Genomic DNA, 16,785 nt, shown 5'->3' with positions numbered 1-16,785 from the left:
TCGTTTTTCGTCAAAAGTGTAGTTATTCTGCTCACGACTATTGAGGAGTTATCTGTAGAGCGAGTAGCAGGGGAGAGGGTCACTCATCATCCACAACATGGCCCCTCCTCACCGTGTGAAGTCTTCTTTATTTCTCAGATAACGAGCAAAACAGCTCGGCCTCTCGCGCGGAACTCGGGAGAGCGTGCGACATGAACCACAGTCACCATCGTCATCGTCTTAACCACCACGATAAAAACATCACCACCACTAACAATCATCACCAACATCACCACCAAACATTGTCACAGTCGCCATCTTAATAAGGGGGTCATCATCATAGTTACAAGCATCATCACGTGGCCGGCGCGTGCTTGCCTTTAAACCCTCATCTCACGTGGCTCCACCTCCCCTCAACCCAAGTGCACAACAACAGGTGACTGGGAATGACAAGGAGTGACTGAGAGGTGAGCAGTGACTGGGGATTATGGCGAGAGTGGGCGAGGATTCAATGGTGCGAGGGAGTGAAGAGTGACTAAGGGATAGCAATGTAAGGTATGATTGGGGGTGAAGGGTGACTTGACGTGAGGGGGGACTGGGGGGGGTGAGGGGGGACTGATGTCCCCACCCTGAAGCAGGGGAAGGGTTGGTCATCCCCGCCTCACCACCCTCCTTCGCATTCCATCAGTGTCAAGCAAACATGAGCTGTAGCCGCCAGGCTCCATGCCCTTTCTTGCACCATCACGACCTCTTCTCCAATCGTGCATCAACATCATGCCAGCTTCCCCCGACGATTCACGATAAAACTATAAACATAAATTAATAAAAACCCATTAACACATTCCAGGTAAAAATGCCTAAGCTTCTCGCCCCAAAACTCTCAACCCAACCTCTCCTGGGTGTGGGGGACCAGGTGAGGCAGGGTGGGGGGGCGGACACAGGAATGTATCAGAACAACCGAGGAGTGAAATGTACTACAACGCTACCGTTACCAGGACTAGGGCGCCACCAACAAAACTCACTACGTTCTAAAACGGCTCCTCGCGACAACGCCAAGTTGCGCCTTAATACTAAATACTGTACATCCTCCGCCCCACAATTAAACACCGCTGGTATTTTCGTTTTTAATTTTTTTCTTTGCAAAGCCGCTATTATTTTCTTGAAAATATTTCCTTGTTTACAAAAACGACATCGAGCAACGTGTGCGCACAACCGGGGCGCATTTGCGACGGCACAAGGCAAAGCTACACATTTACAGGAATCCGACACGAGCAGGACACTTAAGACCAGCGCACGAAAACGTCACCGTTTAGTTTTTACAACAATAATCGACTTGTTCACCAACTCCGTGCGGTGTGGGGCAGGCTCTATAAGCAGGTTCAGGGGGTCAAGGTGGTCAGGAAGGGGGCTCTGCGAGGGGTCGCTCACCCACCCATGTGCACAACAAAGCCGTGGCCTCCCCAGCACCGACGCCACCATCGAGACGGATGAGAGGGCTCGCCGTCGCCTCCACGGTACCGTTTACCTCTTCGACGCGGTAGCAACGGTCGGTTTTCGGAATTTCTCCACCAATGGGAGAGCGGGGGCAACCAAGTGGCGCAGGCTTTGCGGAGGGTGGGGGGGGCGCCCCAACGCCAGCCTCAGCACACCTTCCACTGCATGACGGACGTGTCGCTGCCGCCCGTGCTCAGCAGGTACGAGTCGTCGTGTAGGAAGGCCACGTTGGTCACGTGACTGCTGTGCCCGCTGTAGATTCGGCTCGGCACCTGCGCAACACAATTCATTGTAGATATACAGGATCTGGATTTGACCACATCTTGAGATGTTGGGCATATTTATAGGGGCAGCCAGTCATAGGAGCAGAGGAAGGACTTGAGCCTGAACTTTTGCCAGGCCAAAGGTTGACTTGCGACTTTAATAGAAAAGTGGGTGGAGGGGAATAGCGTGATATGAGAGTGAGGGGTAGAGGAGTGTGGAAACGAGTAGAGCGAGATGCGGGCAGAGTTAGGAGAGGGCATGGAGGATAGGTAGGCAGGGATGAGTCTGTGGAGGTTCTTCGAACAGGGTGAGATCGGGAGCCAATGCAGCGATCGGAGTATAGGGGTGACAGTCTCGTTGAAAGGTGTGGGCCAGGAATCTGGTCACTGCATTTTGGACGGGACCAATGGCACACCTTGGGCTGGGAGCAGGGGTACACGAAGATGTGAACTTTCCCGAAGTCGTCGGCCACAGCAACGACTGCGCGGTTGTGAGCTCGGCACACTGCGTTGATGTCCGTGCCGTCAGAGCCATCCGGCCACACTCCTAGATGCACGCAAAGACAAAGACCCGTGTTGCCTATACACAACGTTGGGACAAGCAATGCTCGCAAGCACATATGAAGGCCACACAATGGGATGGTGTGCCATGCACTGTGCAGTGCTGATGTTTACACACTGCACCACGTACTCATTTAAGGTTGAGCCGACCTAGAAGATGCCCGGCACCAGTTCAGATATTTAACACTGACGTTAGTCGTGACCGTTAATCTAACTCGGGTCACCGGGATGATAACATAGTGCACGAATTACAATAACAACGTTCTACGCATAGATGCGCGTGCACAGATACAAATAATTTAAATTTGTAAGGCGCAATGGGCTGTTGAGCACACATTCAATTGGTGGTTGCCTCGTCAGGACTTAACCCTAGTCCCACTGAGCGAGGGAGGAGCCTTGAAGTCAAATGTCTGTGTGCACCAGTAAATGTACACACGCATGTGACAATGTACCCATGTGTGTTAGCTGGATACTTATATTGACACCCTTGCAAACAAGGTATTCCATCGACAGAATTTCTTACATTTACTCAAAAATATCCAAGATCACGTGTGCTCACGTGTGCGTACCATAGATGTGGAAGCCCAAAACGCAGGTGTACGTCGCCCATTCGATGTCCCGGATGGTATCCGCCATCAGCTGCTGCCTACAGTTACGGTTCCCTGAAAGAGCACATCCACACATGATCAAAAACAAGACAGAGATCCCACGTATAGACTGTAGGGGCAAGTGCTGTGAGCGAGCACCGATAAAGGCAGGCACGCATCTACAAAAAATAGAAAAAAAAATCAGACATATCCATGTAGCCTACAAAGGCTGTTGGGGCAAACGCTGCCATTACGAGCACCTATGCATGCCTGCACGGCACACGTCAGGGCAATGTGGCAAACAATACACAGGCACACGTCTATACCCACCCACACTCCCAGGCATTCACATGGCCTCTCGCACTCACAGTATAGGATCTCGTAATCCCCAGAGTTTGAGACGAGGAACTCTCCGTCCACTGACCAGTCCAGGTGAGTAATGAAGCTGGAATGACCCTGCATGCGCACACGTGCATACGGAAAACATCACACGTGCAGCCATCTGAGTGTTGGGGCAAGTGCTGTTTGTTAGCACCTATCAAGCTTGCAGTGATATGACCAACTGTGTGTGGTATTGGTAATATCGTGTTTGTGGTATTGGTAACACTGGGTGTGGTGAAGTATGTGCTGAGTGCAGGGTGTATAGTGAGTTTGGGGTGTCGGGTGTGGTGCGTGTGCGGCGAACGCGGTGTTGGCAGTACCGTGCACTTGCCGAGCCGCGTGTATCGCCGCCCATCCTCGCTCACTGCATGCAGGAAGATGAAGTTCTCGTGTGAGCCGATCGCGAGCATTGAGCCGTCTGTATGTCAATCGCACAAACACAAAGATCCCCCATGTAGCTCATCAGCTGTTGGGGCAAGTGCCGTTAGCGAGCCCCAATTAAGGCCGGCACAGTGCATGAGGGGGTGATGTGGTCAGCACCACACCCAGCCGTCTTTGTTTTTCTAATGCAGATATACACTGCAACAGGCACTCATTTAAGGCCGAGTCGACCTAGGGAAGGGTCCAGAACCAGTTCAGATATTCACCATTGATTTTTACCACAAGCGGGAATCTAACTTGGTTCGCCAGTTTCATAGTACATTGTGCTAACCACTGTGCCACCACTCCCCACACAGACACACATTTTTAGTGAGTGCCAATAAGCAAGTCCAAAACGGTGTCTCTCCAGGTATGGTTCAATTTTACCCCAAATGAACCCAAAAACGGCCCAGACCCAAGTGTACACAACACAGGCACAGAACGTTATCCTTAGAGTAACGCAAAGAGACGAGGGGAGAAACGAATAGGGACCTGGGGAGTAACGCATGACGGAGAGAAGCTCGGCTCCGTCCGTGTGCAGGGTCACGAGGTCACTTGTCTCGGCGTCCAGCACCGCCCACCTGCACCACAACCGCCGCAGCACAACCGCAGCACAACCACACGTCAGTCTGGAAACCTGAGGTGGCCGGGCGACTCACTTGGCTTCATCACTTCTCAGTGGCAAGACCCCACAAGCAGCAAGTTCCAGAAGAATTGGGACAAAGATTAGTTAGGGAAAACGATGTATGCATATGGATTATGTCCATTCGTCTTCAAAAGTAACATGGCACTGATAATATTTTAGCAGTATGACGATGGGGAGGTAGCCGTTAGCGCAACATGCATTATCATTTGCAAATCGGGTGTCATCACTTCCATGACAACTCTTTACTCACTTTCCCTTCTGCATTCCAACCGCAACCACTGTCCCCGTCGGGTGGAAGTCAGCTGACTGAGCCGCCTCCTGCACAGACACACGGCAAAACAAACACAACGTCCTAAGCAATGGACTCTCACCTGGTTATGCATAAAGCACAAATGAACGGGGCGAGTGAAATACATGTTTCGTCTCTTTGGGCTCTCGACAAGTTCTAATTAAAGCACGTGAATGAACACGCACGACGACTGTGGGTTCGTTGGTGTGTCGTTTGTATGTTCTTGTCGCACGTCAGTGTGTGCGCTGCAGCATTGTAGCACGTGCTGGAGTGTAACAACGTGGGTGCGAGGGCACTCGAGCGAACCGCCAGGCCCCCACCTCGACGGACTTGCTCCAGATGAGGCGGTGCGAGTGCACGTCCCACATGGACACGCGCTTGTCGTAGGAGCACGTGAAGAAGCGGTCGCGGCTCGGGTGGCACTCCAGCCCCCACAGCTCATCGGTGTGGCCCTTGGGGGGGGGGGGGGGGGGGGGGGGGTGAAGGTGTAGCAAGCAGGGGGTGAGCAGGCGGGTGGGCGAGCCGATGGGTTAACAGGTAGGGGTGGGCGAGCGGCTGCACCTGTATGATGGGGTTGACCTCCCCGTCGAGGGAGCAGCTCAGGATGAAATTCTTGGTCGTCCCCACCAAGATGGCTTCCTCTTTCCCCTCGGCAACCGTGCGCACCGGCCCATATGCCTCGGGGACCTGTACGTGTACATACACAAACACGTGTTCAAAGACAATGATGCCTTTCGGAGGCTTCAGACTGTTGGGGCAAGTGCTGTGAAAAGCACTTATTAAAGCCGGCACGGCACATGAGAAGATGGGTGGCCAGTACCACGCCCAACCTACGGTAGGCCAAGGACCGTTTCAGATATTCATCACTGATATTGGGCGTGAGTGGGAATCAAACTCGGGTCGCTAGGGTTAGTACCATAGTGCACTAACCACTGGGCCGCTGCTCCCCGCATGTCAAGTCACACACACACTCGAATACAGCCCATGCCCCACACCTCCATCTCGCGGCGCTTGCGGTAGGCGCTGTCCCAGGCGACGATGCGCCGGTCCTTCCCTCCGCCGGACACGAGCGTCCCGTCACGCAGGAGGCACAGGGACAGGATCCCGCTTTCGTGCGCACCCGAGATCACGTGGCTGATCTTGTTGGTGCCTGAGATGCAAGGGACGCACGGGACGCACAGGCAACAGGACACGTGACATGCGCCGCACGCCACGCGATGTGCGCCGTTGCGCCGCTGCCAGCGCGCTCGAAGCCAACGTACCTTTGCCCCACACGAGAATGTTTCCACTGGAGTCGCCGGTGACGGCGTCGCCACTCTCGTTGAACGTTAGGCACAGCAGCGCCTTGGGCTTCTCGTGTTTCTGTGGGGCAGTGGCGGGCACAACCGCACGACGTCACACAACATCGTGCACAAAAACGCAGCTTCACGAACACTCAGAAACTCTCGCACACTTGCATGTTGATGCACGTGTAAACACACTCGGGCACGCAGGCGTGGCGGCGTCACCTCGAAGAGGCCGAGTTTCTTGGTGAGCATGCCGCTCTCCATGCTCCAGAAGTACATGTGCCCCTTGCCGCACGTGATGATCGAGTTGCTCTCCGTGGGGTGGAACTCGGCCGCAAACACGGGGTCCCCGGCACACTAGAGCACCGCGCGCCAACACATCACCGCAAGGTCACGATCACCGCGACATCGCCACCGTCACATCACTAATTGTCTCATCACAAGCAGCAGCACAACACGAGCATTGAAAGATACAATCGTTTTACTTTGAGACGGGAGAGGAACACGTGGATAAGAAAACAAATGCAGGTTACAGACAAAGTGTCCCAGCTCTTAAGAAAAGTAAGAGGGCTTGGTGGGGCAGGACACGTCACAACTAGAAGGGACAATGGCCAGCGGTTGAGACTCGAGAGGAAGAAGCACGGAGCGATACGGGTTGTTGCCTGACATGATCGTGCGAGATAGCGATGGCTTATGACGATGAAAGCCGCAGAATGATCAGCTAATGATGAGTGATGGTGATTATGTGGAGGTGACAAGGACCTTGATTTCCATGAACTTGTCTTCCTTCTGCCAGTTCCAGATGGACATCACGTGCTCGTTCGCATCGTCCACCACCATGAGGTGTAGGCCTCCGTTCTGCACGCGTGCAGGGGTCAAATAATCAGAATATTTACACTGCAGGAGGAATCCGATGAGCTATAAAGCTCCTTTTCACTGATGTCCAGTCGGGGTGAGTCAGAACGTCACAACAACAAACGATACAAAAACGCGATAAGAAAGGTAAACATCGTTTTTGAAAAATATGCAACTAAAACTAAACTATATTTGACCAGGTAAAGACCACGGAGGTATTAACTTAACTTTCATAAGCGATCTGCCCACAAGTGAAAGCTCAACAAATTGTCATCTCGTGGAATTTTATCGCTGTAAAATCTAAATGCAGGGGTCAAAGGTCATATGGGGGCGCAGAGGGGGGGGGGGGTGCCGTGCACACAAGTGAGCAGACGGCATCCACCGTTGTTGTCCTATGGACAGTCTTGCGAAATGTCCATCACTCAGGGCTGTAAACGGGAGATGAGCACTGACCCTCAGTGCTCAATCGAGCAGGAAATCACTTTGACTCCGGACTAATCAGCATTACTCAACACTGCTCATTCCTACATCACGCCGTCTCCACGCATGGCCTCACATCCACCGAGATGACAAATGACAGCGTCAGTGCCGAGACCAAGGATAACAGGCTGAGAAACCACGAACTGGGGTCACCACGCATGGCCTAAGATCCACAATTGCTCACTCCGACATACGCATGCTCGCTCACTTTGAAGCGCGTGTACGCACACTCAATACGACGCGCGTGTACGCAGTCAGTCGCTCACTCCCACACGCGTGTACACACACTCGGGCGCACGTATACACAAACTCGCTCGCTCACTTCAACATGCGTGTACGCACCGCCTTGGAGAAGGAGAGGCAGTTGACGGAGCGCACGAAGGAGCCGGTGCCGATGACGTGCAGCGAGTTGAGCGTCACCGAGTCCCAGATCCGCACGTTGGGCGCGAAAGGCTACGCGGGGCGCACACACACGAAATGCGCACACACACGCCCGTACTAAGGCAAAGAGCCCCCGTGTAGCCTTAACAGACTGCTGGGCCAAGTGCCGTTTGGAGGCACCTATAAAAGGCCGTCACAGCACACGAAGGGGGTGTTGTGGTCAGCAGAACCCACAGCCACCTTTGTCTTTCTCGTGCTGATGTTTACACCGCACCGGGTACTCATTTAAGGCTGAGTCGACCGTAGGGAGGACCAGGTCAGATGTCGGTCACTTCTGTTGGCCGCGAGCAGGAATTGAACTTACCGGGTTCGTAGTGAAGTGCGCCAACCAATACACGACCGTTCCACACACGTGCACATATCTGTACATTCACCCACACACACGCACACCCTCACCTTGCCCTCCTTGGTAACACCAGCCATCTGGCCTGTCGCCACGGTGACCTTGTCAGGGTGTATTGCGATACTGCAGGGAAAAAAGCAATATTAAAACATGCTCTTCATCATTATCATCATCAGTGCAACCATCGCCACAATATAACCATCATAATCACCATCATAACTTCTACCACCAACCCATCACTCCCACCACCAATTACCATAATTTCCTAACCATTATGACAACTGCCACCACCACACGATCATTATCACAATCATCAGCACCACCTCATCACAAAGGCACCATCATCATCACTATCATCATAAACAAGGCTTCATTGCTCATGGAATATTTTGCGGGGTCCCCCAAACCCGCAAATTCCTGGACCCAGCACTGAGAAATATATTTTATGGAGCTCAGCCCGGCACAGCTCCAGCTCAAATTAGGCCCTGATCCTAACCTTCATTATCACACCATCATTATCACCACTATCATCAATAGCACACACCATTTGCTACTAAGTTGCGGTGATGTCACCATGGCACCTGTGCCAGGGCCAGGTGCACTTTGAGGCCAAGCGAAGAGTCGAAGGCTCGCTCACAGTGTCAAGCGGCAGACCCAGGTGCCATGGGTTGACTGACATGACTGGCAGATGCACCAGCTGTGCCCCCGACTGTGCCAACCACCACCATCACCGCCATCACCAGCATCACCGCGGTGGTGCTCACCACTTGACGTCGGTGTTGTGGCCGAGGTAGTGGCGCTGGGTGCCCTCCTGCACGTTGTAGAGCACCACGACAGACGCCACGAAGTAAACCATCTCCCCCGTGGGCAGCAGGTGAATGTTGCAGCGGCAGTCCTGCCCGCGGTAGCCGTATCTGAGGTCGGGCGTCGCTGTCAAGGGGTCATTCGCTGTCGTCGAGAACCCTGCAACTGCCGCTGGGGGGGGGGGGGGGGGGGGGCCTCCGGATGTTTGCGATGAGATGCGGCGCAAGGCGCATTTAAGCAAGCGCCACAGCGATGCAAAGATGATTAATATGAGAGGGTGGCACAGTGGTCATAGGTGTGCTTCACAGCAAAAAGGGCCTGGGTTCAATTCCCGAACCGGGCACCTGTGTGGAGTTTGTATGTCGTCCCCCTGTTCTCCACGGGTTTCCTCCGAGTTCTCCCATAGCTAAATTAAAGCACGCGATGTTAACTGATGTTGGCCAAATATCCCGATGCCCTAAAACGACCTGCCAATTACTCAATGGGGACTACACAAAGCAACATCTCCCCCTCCTGCGAAAACTTGGCAGGACCCGGCTGACAAAAGGGTCTTGAGACTCGGACTTGCCTGGGTAAACAAATGTAATAACAACATAAAATAACCATGAGCGTAGTTCTGGGGAACTTAAATAACAGAGTAGATTTCATGAAAATGTCTCCTTCACATATCTGTTTCCTAATGCAAAAAATAAAAACGCATATCTCACACAACCCATCAGCACCATGCCATGGCAGCGAGCCTGACCCTGCTGATGGGACAATGCGTGTCAAAACCGGTTTACAATTTGCTTTACTCAATAAATGCTGCTGAACTTACACGCTCCCAGGCTACGTGGCCAACGGGTTATGGGAGACACTTTTTTTACTTACATGTCGCTACAAATACGTGAAGGCGACGTGCCGTTTACCCCTCTATTATTGTACGAACAACACGAGGTGAGAGGATACACCCACTCGAGCTTGAGCTTGTCTGGAGGCAGCGCCACCTTCTGGCTCAGGCTGTAATCGTCCTTGAGGTGCGAGGGCAGGTACATGGTGACGGGGCGGCCACGCACAAACATCTTCACGTAGCCCTCCTCTGCGGACAGCGGGCGGGTGGCGCGGGTGACCCCCACCGCACGGGCAAGCGGGTGGGAGTGAGCGAGGGTGAGTGGGAAGATGGGGGTGGCATTGAGTGGGTGAGGGGGTGGATGAGCGGTTGGATGAACGATGTAGTGTATGGGTGGATGAGTGGAAAAGGGAGTGGGTGGGTGGGTGGGTGGATAGGTGAGCGGGTGGTTGAGGGAGGGAGGGGGTGGTTGACGGAATAGATGGTTGATTGAGTGGATAAGTGGGTTAATGAGTGGTTTGATAAAACGAATGGGCGGGTGGAGGTTGGTAGATGAGTGAGTGAGGGTGGGAGAGTGAGCACAGGTGTTTGTTGTGAGGTGCGGAAAAAGCAGATAATCAAAACCACGCTGGAGGCAGTGGCCAGATGCTGAGTGGGTTCACGATGGCCGTGTCAGAGCAAGAAGCCGGCACCGCTGTGGTCTTTGGTTAGAATCCAGGATTCAGCCGCTCATGATTCAAATAGGTTCTCAAGAGGTAAAAAGATCATTTTAGCCGGGTGACCAATGACTACACAAAAACCCCACTGTATAAAATTAGTTTTTTTTACTTAATTTGGCTAAATTCCATCACTGCGAGAGATCCGAATTGGAATCTTCGTTTAATGACGGTGCACCGACAGCATCGTCGGGACAATTATTGTGTAACCACAACGGGAAGTGCCTGCCCTTTCCCTGGGCCAGGCCATGGGTCCGTTAAGAAGTCTCCCTCCCGTTCCCAGTGTCCACGGGGGAGAGCGAGACAAGGAGACACAGAGTGTCGCGAGTGTAAGGCGTCAGCGAGTGAGTCTCAGGCGCAGGCACCGACCCCCTGGCACCCCCGTCCACCACAGGCAATGCCACACAATCATCGTCGCCGACAATGATCGGTGGCGAAATCAGCAGCCCCGGCCGGGGAGCGAGGTCTCCGCGCCGCCACCATCACAAGCGCGGGGGTGGGGAGGAAGCATTTCTCACACGCCCGCCCTCGTGTGGCAAAAGACATCGAAACGCACCACGAGCGAAGTTTGTTTTGTTAAAAGACGGGGGGAAAAAAACGAGCGGCCCTCATCTTGTGGATACAAAGCGACACTATGTCGATTGACATGGCGTTCAAATGCGAGCGCATCGCGGAGACGCGGCGCAGGAACACGGGCCATATTTATCGTACCGAGAGTGATTGAGGCCGTTGGTTATAGGCCAAGGGAAAGAAATGAAGGGCTTGAGCCTGAACAGCGAGTCGAGGTGTGTAGCTACAAGATAAGAGCCGTTTGGGTTAAGATTTGCTTCTTGATCGAACAGAAGCGTTTAGCAGCTGGGACACCGGCATGCAGCAGCGGCAGCAGTGGTAGCGGCAGCAGCAGCGACACAGCCACAGGGAACAAGCGCAGCCACCACCACCAACAGCCAGAGCGGAGTGTAACACAGCCGCACCAGCGACACGCTGGGGAGTTATGTCGCACGGCCACCAACACACAGGAAGCGACGTCGCACCGCCACCAACACACAGGAAGTGACGTCGCACCGCCAGCAACACACAGGAAGTGACGTCGCACCGCCAGCAACACGGTGCTGTCACGCCACCACCAACGCAGGAAGTGACCTCAGCCCACCGCCAACACACACGATATGATATCATGCAGCGGCACACAGGAGCAGAGTGACCGGAGTAGTGAGCGAGGAGGATAGGAGGTGGAGAACGGTGGGGGGGGAGGGGGGCTGCAGAGCAAGCTGGCACCATGTGGGGTGAGGCTCACCTGGTGAGTACGTGACGCGACGCTTGTCTGTCGCACAGACACCCACACCGACACAACCATTTAAACATCAACTCGCAGCCATCACAGCACCAATCCAATCAATTACTGGCAAAACGACAATCGCAGCATAACGATGAACGCGCGTGCGCACGGTCGAGGCAGATGGAGTTATCTGGCGCCCAGCCTCACCCCCGGAAGTGCGATCACGAGCGTTGCCACGTTGTGACGATACCACGATTCGTCGTACGATATATAAGATCCACAACGATCGTTATCATCAGTTTTGCTAAATATAAAATCCTGATCATTTCTATTATTTTATTCCCTGACAAAATTACGTCTGAAATAACAAACTCTAAAATTAAAGCTGCCAACGAACAGATGTTATACGTTAAATTGAGTGCTCTGCAGAATGTTCTGCGGAGCAAGTAATGGCATGATTATATGACCTCATCATTGACATCATAGATTTAATATTTGGAAATGCAACAGTTTTTGCATAATGGCCAGCATGTGCATTTTACGCATAACATTGCATAACTCAGTGCAGGCAAAGGCAGAGTGACCTGCAGTTGAAGAAGAAGTAAATATTTGTTCCCATGAGCAGTTACAACAAATGTGAGAACCACAAACTATGGGGAAGCTGACATCACGATAATCACCATCATGGACCGTCATTTCGCGTCGTGAATAATTACACAGCGGCAACGCTAGTGATCGCACGTGCGTGTGTGCACGTGCGTCTGTGTGCATGCACGTGAGTGTGTGTATCTTTGTGGAGAGCTCACCTGAGCAATACTCGGGCTTGGGTTTGCTACTCGGAGAGAAGAGGGAGCGAGGGCAGAAGGGATGGGGGGTGGGAGGTGAGTGAAAATTCGAGGGCTCAACTCCGCTCCAGCGCAGGACTTGTGCGAGTGGTGCGAGTCGTGTGCATGGTCTGTGTGGTCTGAGTGGTGGAGGCATGATGCGAGTAATGTGTGCAGTGCGTGCGGTGCACGTGGCGTGTGCAGTGCGAGCGGCGCGTGCAGTGGGTGCAGCGTGTGTGGCGATCGCGTGGTGAGCGTGTGGTGAGCGTGTGGAGTGCGGTGAACGTGTGGTGAGCGTGTGGAGTGTGATGAACGTGAGGTGAGCGTTTGGCGAGCGTGCGGAGGGGGAACTCACTCGAGCTGCTTGCGCTTGCTTGCGCTGTTCTCCGTGACGGACCGCGAGCGGTTGAGCCGCGCCTCCCTGCGCAGGGTGCAGTTCTCCGTGCTGCTCACGGCACAGGAGCAAGCCACGGTGATTCCCAGCCAGCAGTGGAGAGATCACGATGATGACGATGATGATGATACATAAATAAGACACTTTCTTTCAACATTAATTTTAACAATCAACACAAATATGGTCATAAAGCGAGGACCATATGTTTAAATATCTGCACTAGATATGCGGCAGCGAGACACGAACATTCATTATGACCCAGCGAGACACAAAGCTGATCATCACGTTACGAGGACATTGGTGCTCATCTCCCATTTACGGCCCTGAGCCAGTGGTGGGCAATTCCACATTCATATGGCGGGGGTGCGTCTAGCAGTCATAGCAGAGCCACAGTTGACTTCCTCACAAAGCGGTACTGGTTTTATCGACCCCGGGGGGAGGGTTGATTGGCTGAGTCAACCATCCACCAACCAGGGTTTGAACTCGCGACCTTCCGCTAGCAAGCCGCTCGCTCTACTGCTGCGCCACCCGGCCGGTTGCACACAGCACAGACGCATGTAGACGCAGCAGCAGCGACAGCAACAGCAGCAGCACTGCAGACTGCTCCTACAATTACACATTGGTGGTTCATGATGCTGCACTCCGAGGTGTGGGTTGATCGCAATGGTGTGGTCGCCATGTTGTGGCGCAGTTGGCATGGTGTGGTGTGGTGGGAGTGGTGTAGCAGGGTGGGAGTGGTGGTGGTTGCCATGGTGTGGTTCAAGTGTGCGGCATAGTTGGCATGGTGTGGTGTAGTTGGCATGGTGTGATGTGCTGGGAGTGGCGGTGTAGCAGGGTGGGAGTGGTGGTGGTTGCCATGGTGTGGTTCAAGTGTGCGGCGTAGTTGGCATGGTGTGGTGTAGTTGGCATGGTGTGGTCTAATGCGAGTGGTGCGATTGCCATGGTGTGGTTACCAGTGTATGGCGTAGTTGACACGATGTGGTGTATTTGAAATGGTGTGGTTGCCCAGGTGTGATTTCACTGGGGCGATTGCCATGGTGTGCTCGGGGTGGTTTGGTTGAATTGGTGCGGTGGGCGTCTTGTGGTTGAAACTCACGGTCTGGGTGAGGGGGTGCTGAGGGGGGCGTATCCCGAATTCGGTTTGCGGGGGGTCAGGGGGGGCCCGTCGCTTAGCAGGCTCGAGCGCGACGGGTGGGAGGACAGAGACGGGCGACCTGGGGACACACGCAGAAGTGCAAAGACTAAGATCCCCCATATAGCCTTGAACAGACTGTCAGGTCAAGTGCTGTTAGCGAGCACCTACGAAGGCCAGCACGGCGCACAAGGGGGTCGGTGGCCAGCATCACGCCCGACCGCCTTTGCCTCCCTAATGGCCCATGGCCAGTTCAGACAATTGTCACTGGTGTTGACCATGAGCGGGAATCAAACTCAGGCCGTAGGGTTCGTAGAGCAGCGCGCGCTTACCGCTACACTACCGCTCCCCATGGAGGCAGTGAGACAAACAGACACGCGGGGATACGCAGAGAAACATGGAGACGTTGAGACAGAAAGGAGACAAGTGGAGACACACGGGGACACCACACACGCAGACAAACGGAGACAGTGAGACATGCAGAGACACACAAAGACACGAGTGGACGGAAACGTGTACGGACTGTCCACACGCACGCAAGGACGGCGTGTGGAGGCGGCAGCAAGGAGACAGGTTGATAGTAACCTAGCAACAGGATGGGTCCAAGGGGGTTCCAAATGGCCATGTCAGAGACGGATGACGGCACTGCTGAGATCCAGGGTTTGAATCCAGCTTTCAGCTGCTTGCGGTGAAAGCAGGTTCTTGAGACCAAGGAGTCGATGGTCGGACGCCAATGTCGCTGCACAGATTCATTTAGTTTATTTATTTAATTTGGCTCATTCCCAGCTCTTAAGGACCACACATTGACTTCACTGACGCACGACAAACAGGGAATGTGAAAGGCAAAGCTGCTTGCGCGAGTTAAATAGGCCTATTGAGAGAGATTGTGTGAAAGGTTGTGTAGTCTCACCGCCGCTCGTGTGTGAGAGGGAGTGAGCGAGTGAACGAGTGAGCGAGTGAGCGAGCGGGCGGGCAGCATCTCTCACCATGACACGCGGCTGAGTGAGAGGGAGCCTGAGTGAGCGACTTTGTGAGACTTGAGCGAGTGATCGAGCGATAGAGCGTGCGAGCGAGCGATAGAGCGTGCGGCGTCTCTCACTGCCGCGCGTGGGTGTGGTGGTGCCGGGCTGCTGTTGCTGCTGCTGCTCCTCGGCGGCCGACAGCCTCCGGATGACGTCGGCGAGCGCCGCCTTGAGCACCGTGATCTCGTCGTCCTGGGCGCGCGCCCGCCGCTCCAGCGCCGCCAGCCGGTGCAGGGCATCGGCACCGCCCGCCCCGCCGTGCTGCTGCTGATGCTGGTGGTGGTGGTGCAGCGGGTGGTAGTCGCTCACCGAGCCCAGGCTTAACGAGGCCGTGGTCTCGGCGAGCGAGACGGAGCGCTGGGCCCCGCCGCCGGTGGGGCCGGCCCCGTCACCGTCGGTGCTGTTGGCCATGTCGCCGGTGCCGTCGGTGCCGAGGAAGCGATTGCCGAGGGCGACGAGGTCCGGGTCTCCGTCGCCGGGGGCGTCGGCGCCGTCGCTCTCCGTCAGCACGCAGCTCCCGTCCTCGCCTGCGCCACGGGGGACGGAGGACACACACGGACACAAGACATGGACAGATACACAAACACACATGCATTGAGACACGTGACACACATGCATAGAGACACATGACACACACAGAAAAGACAAAATACACACACACAAAGACATACGGACCATACACAGATACACACGGGCATAGACACAGGCACACGCCCATGGACACGAAGACAGACGCGGACATATGCACACACGGACACAGACATGAGGATGGAGGAGCAGACATGGGCAGACACACACACACACACACACGAGTACGCGCACTCGGGACACAGATTAGTCCGCTGGCTCCACAGACAAAGCGACTGCGCACACACGATTAGCGCGGGCGACGGCGCACGTCGCCGCGTCGCAAGCAAGCTCCCGAGCCGCCACAGCATCCTCCCCACCACTACCACCATCACCACAACCAACACCATCAGCAGCGGTAGCAGCAGCATCTTCACCATCAGCATCCTCATCACCACCATCATCGGCAACAGCATCTTCATCAGCAGCAGGTGCAACGTCCTCATCACCGCCATCATCACGATCAACAGCAGCAACGGCACCTTCAACAGCATCAACAGCAAGTGCAGCATCCTCATTGTCACCACAACCACCACCAGCAGCAGCTTCAACGGTTGTGACCGTGGCGGTGCAGACGGAGAGACTCGGAGGCAAATGGAGGCGGACACGGAGAGAGCTTGCGCAGCGCGTGCACGCACACACAGAGACACAGCCTCCATCTCCCCACTCACCCCCAGCGACAATGGCTTGACCCTTCCCTTTGTTCCACGAAAATCCCCAAAAAAACCCCAACGGGCGGCCGTGAGCAGTCGCCGCCGCTAATTGTGGCGAGCGAGCGGCGTCGGCGCCGCTGCGGGCAGCGCGCTGCGGCGAGCGAGGCGGCCTCCTGCCTTCGTCACGACGACGGGAGCGAGGAGGACGAGGAGGGTGGCAGGGACCCGAGTCGTGCAGCGCCGCTCAAAGCTGTCTTTGTGCGTGGGGGGAGTGGTCGGTCGGAGGAGGAGGGAGAGTGTGTGGGGGCGAGTGGGGTGGGTAGCGGCGTAGGAAGGCAGCCATCCATGCCATCCCCGATTCATTTTATTTCATTTTAATTGACGATGGGAGCTGAAAGAGCAGCCACCGACACATTTGTGCGTGTGTGTGTGTGTGAATCAATGGGACTGTGTCACCAATTGCATCCGAGAGTGGTATTG

General features: G+C 54.6%; 1 protein-coding gene across 3 annotated transcripts in view; it reads right to left on the bottom strand.

Annotated features, from left to right (window-relative positions):
- Positions 1-108: 108 nt before the first annotated feature.
- LOC133342327 (echinoderm microtubule-associated protein-like 2) overlaps positions 109-16,785 on the bottom strand; it is a 32,650-nt gene continuing 15,973 nt past the window's right edge. For 2 of the 3 annotated variants that reach the window (XM_061551415.1, XM_061551413.1), the window contains exons 2-23: positions 15,103-15,552; positions 13,968-14,085; positions 12,833-12,922; positions 12,460-12,485; positions 11,672-11,698; positions 9,778-9,907; positions 8,790-8,939; positions 8,079-8,148; positions 7,584-7,694; positions 6,669-6,764; positions 6,129-6,263; positions 5,883-5,982; positions 5,616-5,770; positions 5,182-5,307; positions 4,941-5,072; positions 4,582-4,649; positions 4,178-4,266; positions 3,586-3,683; positions 3,253-3,340; positions 2,867-2,959; positions 2,153-2,283; positions 109-1,745 (exon numbers count right to left, since the gene is read on the bottom strand). In XM_061551415.1, the coding sequence (XP_061407399.1) occupies positions 1,620-1,745; positions 2,153-2,283; positions 2,867-2,959; positions 3,253-3,340; positions 3,586-3,683; positions 4,178-4,266; positions 4,582-4,649; positions 4,941-5,072; positions 5,182-5,307; positions 5,616-5,770; positions 5,883-5,982; positions 6,129-6,263; positions 6,669-6,764; positions 7,584-7,694; positions 8,079-8,148; positions 8,790-8,939; positions 9,778-9,907; positions 11,672-11,698; positions 12,460-12,485; positions 12,833-12,922; positions 13,968-14,085; positions 15,103-15,552 (2,609 nt within the window). In that variant the 3' untranslated portion in view covers positions 109-1,619. The remainder of the gene's footprint in view (positions 1,746-2,152; positions 2,284-2,866; positions 2,960-3,252; positions 3,341-3,585; positions 3,684-4,177; positions 4,267-4,581; positions 4,650-4,940; positions 5,073-5,181; positions 5,308-5,615; positions 5,771-5,882; positions 5,983-6,128; positions 6,264-6,668; positions 6,765-7,583; positions 7,695-8,078; positions 8,149-8,789; positions 8,940-9,777; positions 9,908-11,671; positions 11,699-12,459; positions 12,486-12,832; positions 12,923-13,967; positions 14,086-15,102; positions 15,553-16,785) is intronic. The other variant, XM_061551414.1, reaches the window with a different exon arrangement.

The sequence above is a fragment of the Lethenteron reissneri genome, chromosome 14 (genome assembly GCF_015708825.2).
Source record: "Lethenteron reissneri isolate LAM-NWPU_2019-01 chromosome 14, ASM1570882v1, whole genome shotgun sequence".
NCBI classification, from domain to species: domain Eukaryota; kingdom Metazoa; phylum Chordata; class Hyperoartia; order Petromyzontiformes; family Petromyzontidae; genus Lethenteron; species Lethenteron reissneri.
This window is presented reverse-complemented; position numbering and strand designations above follow the sequence as displayed.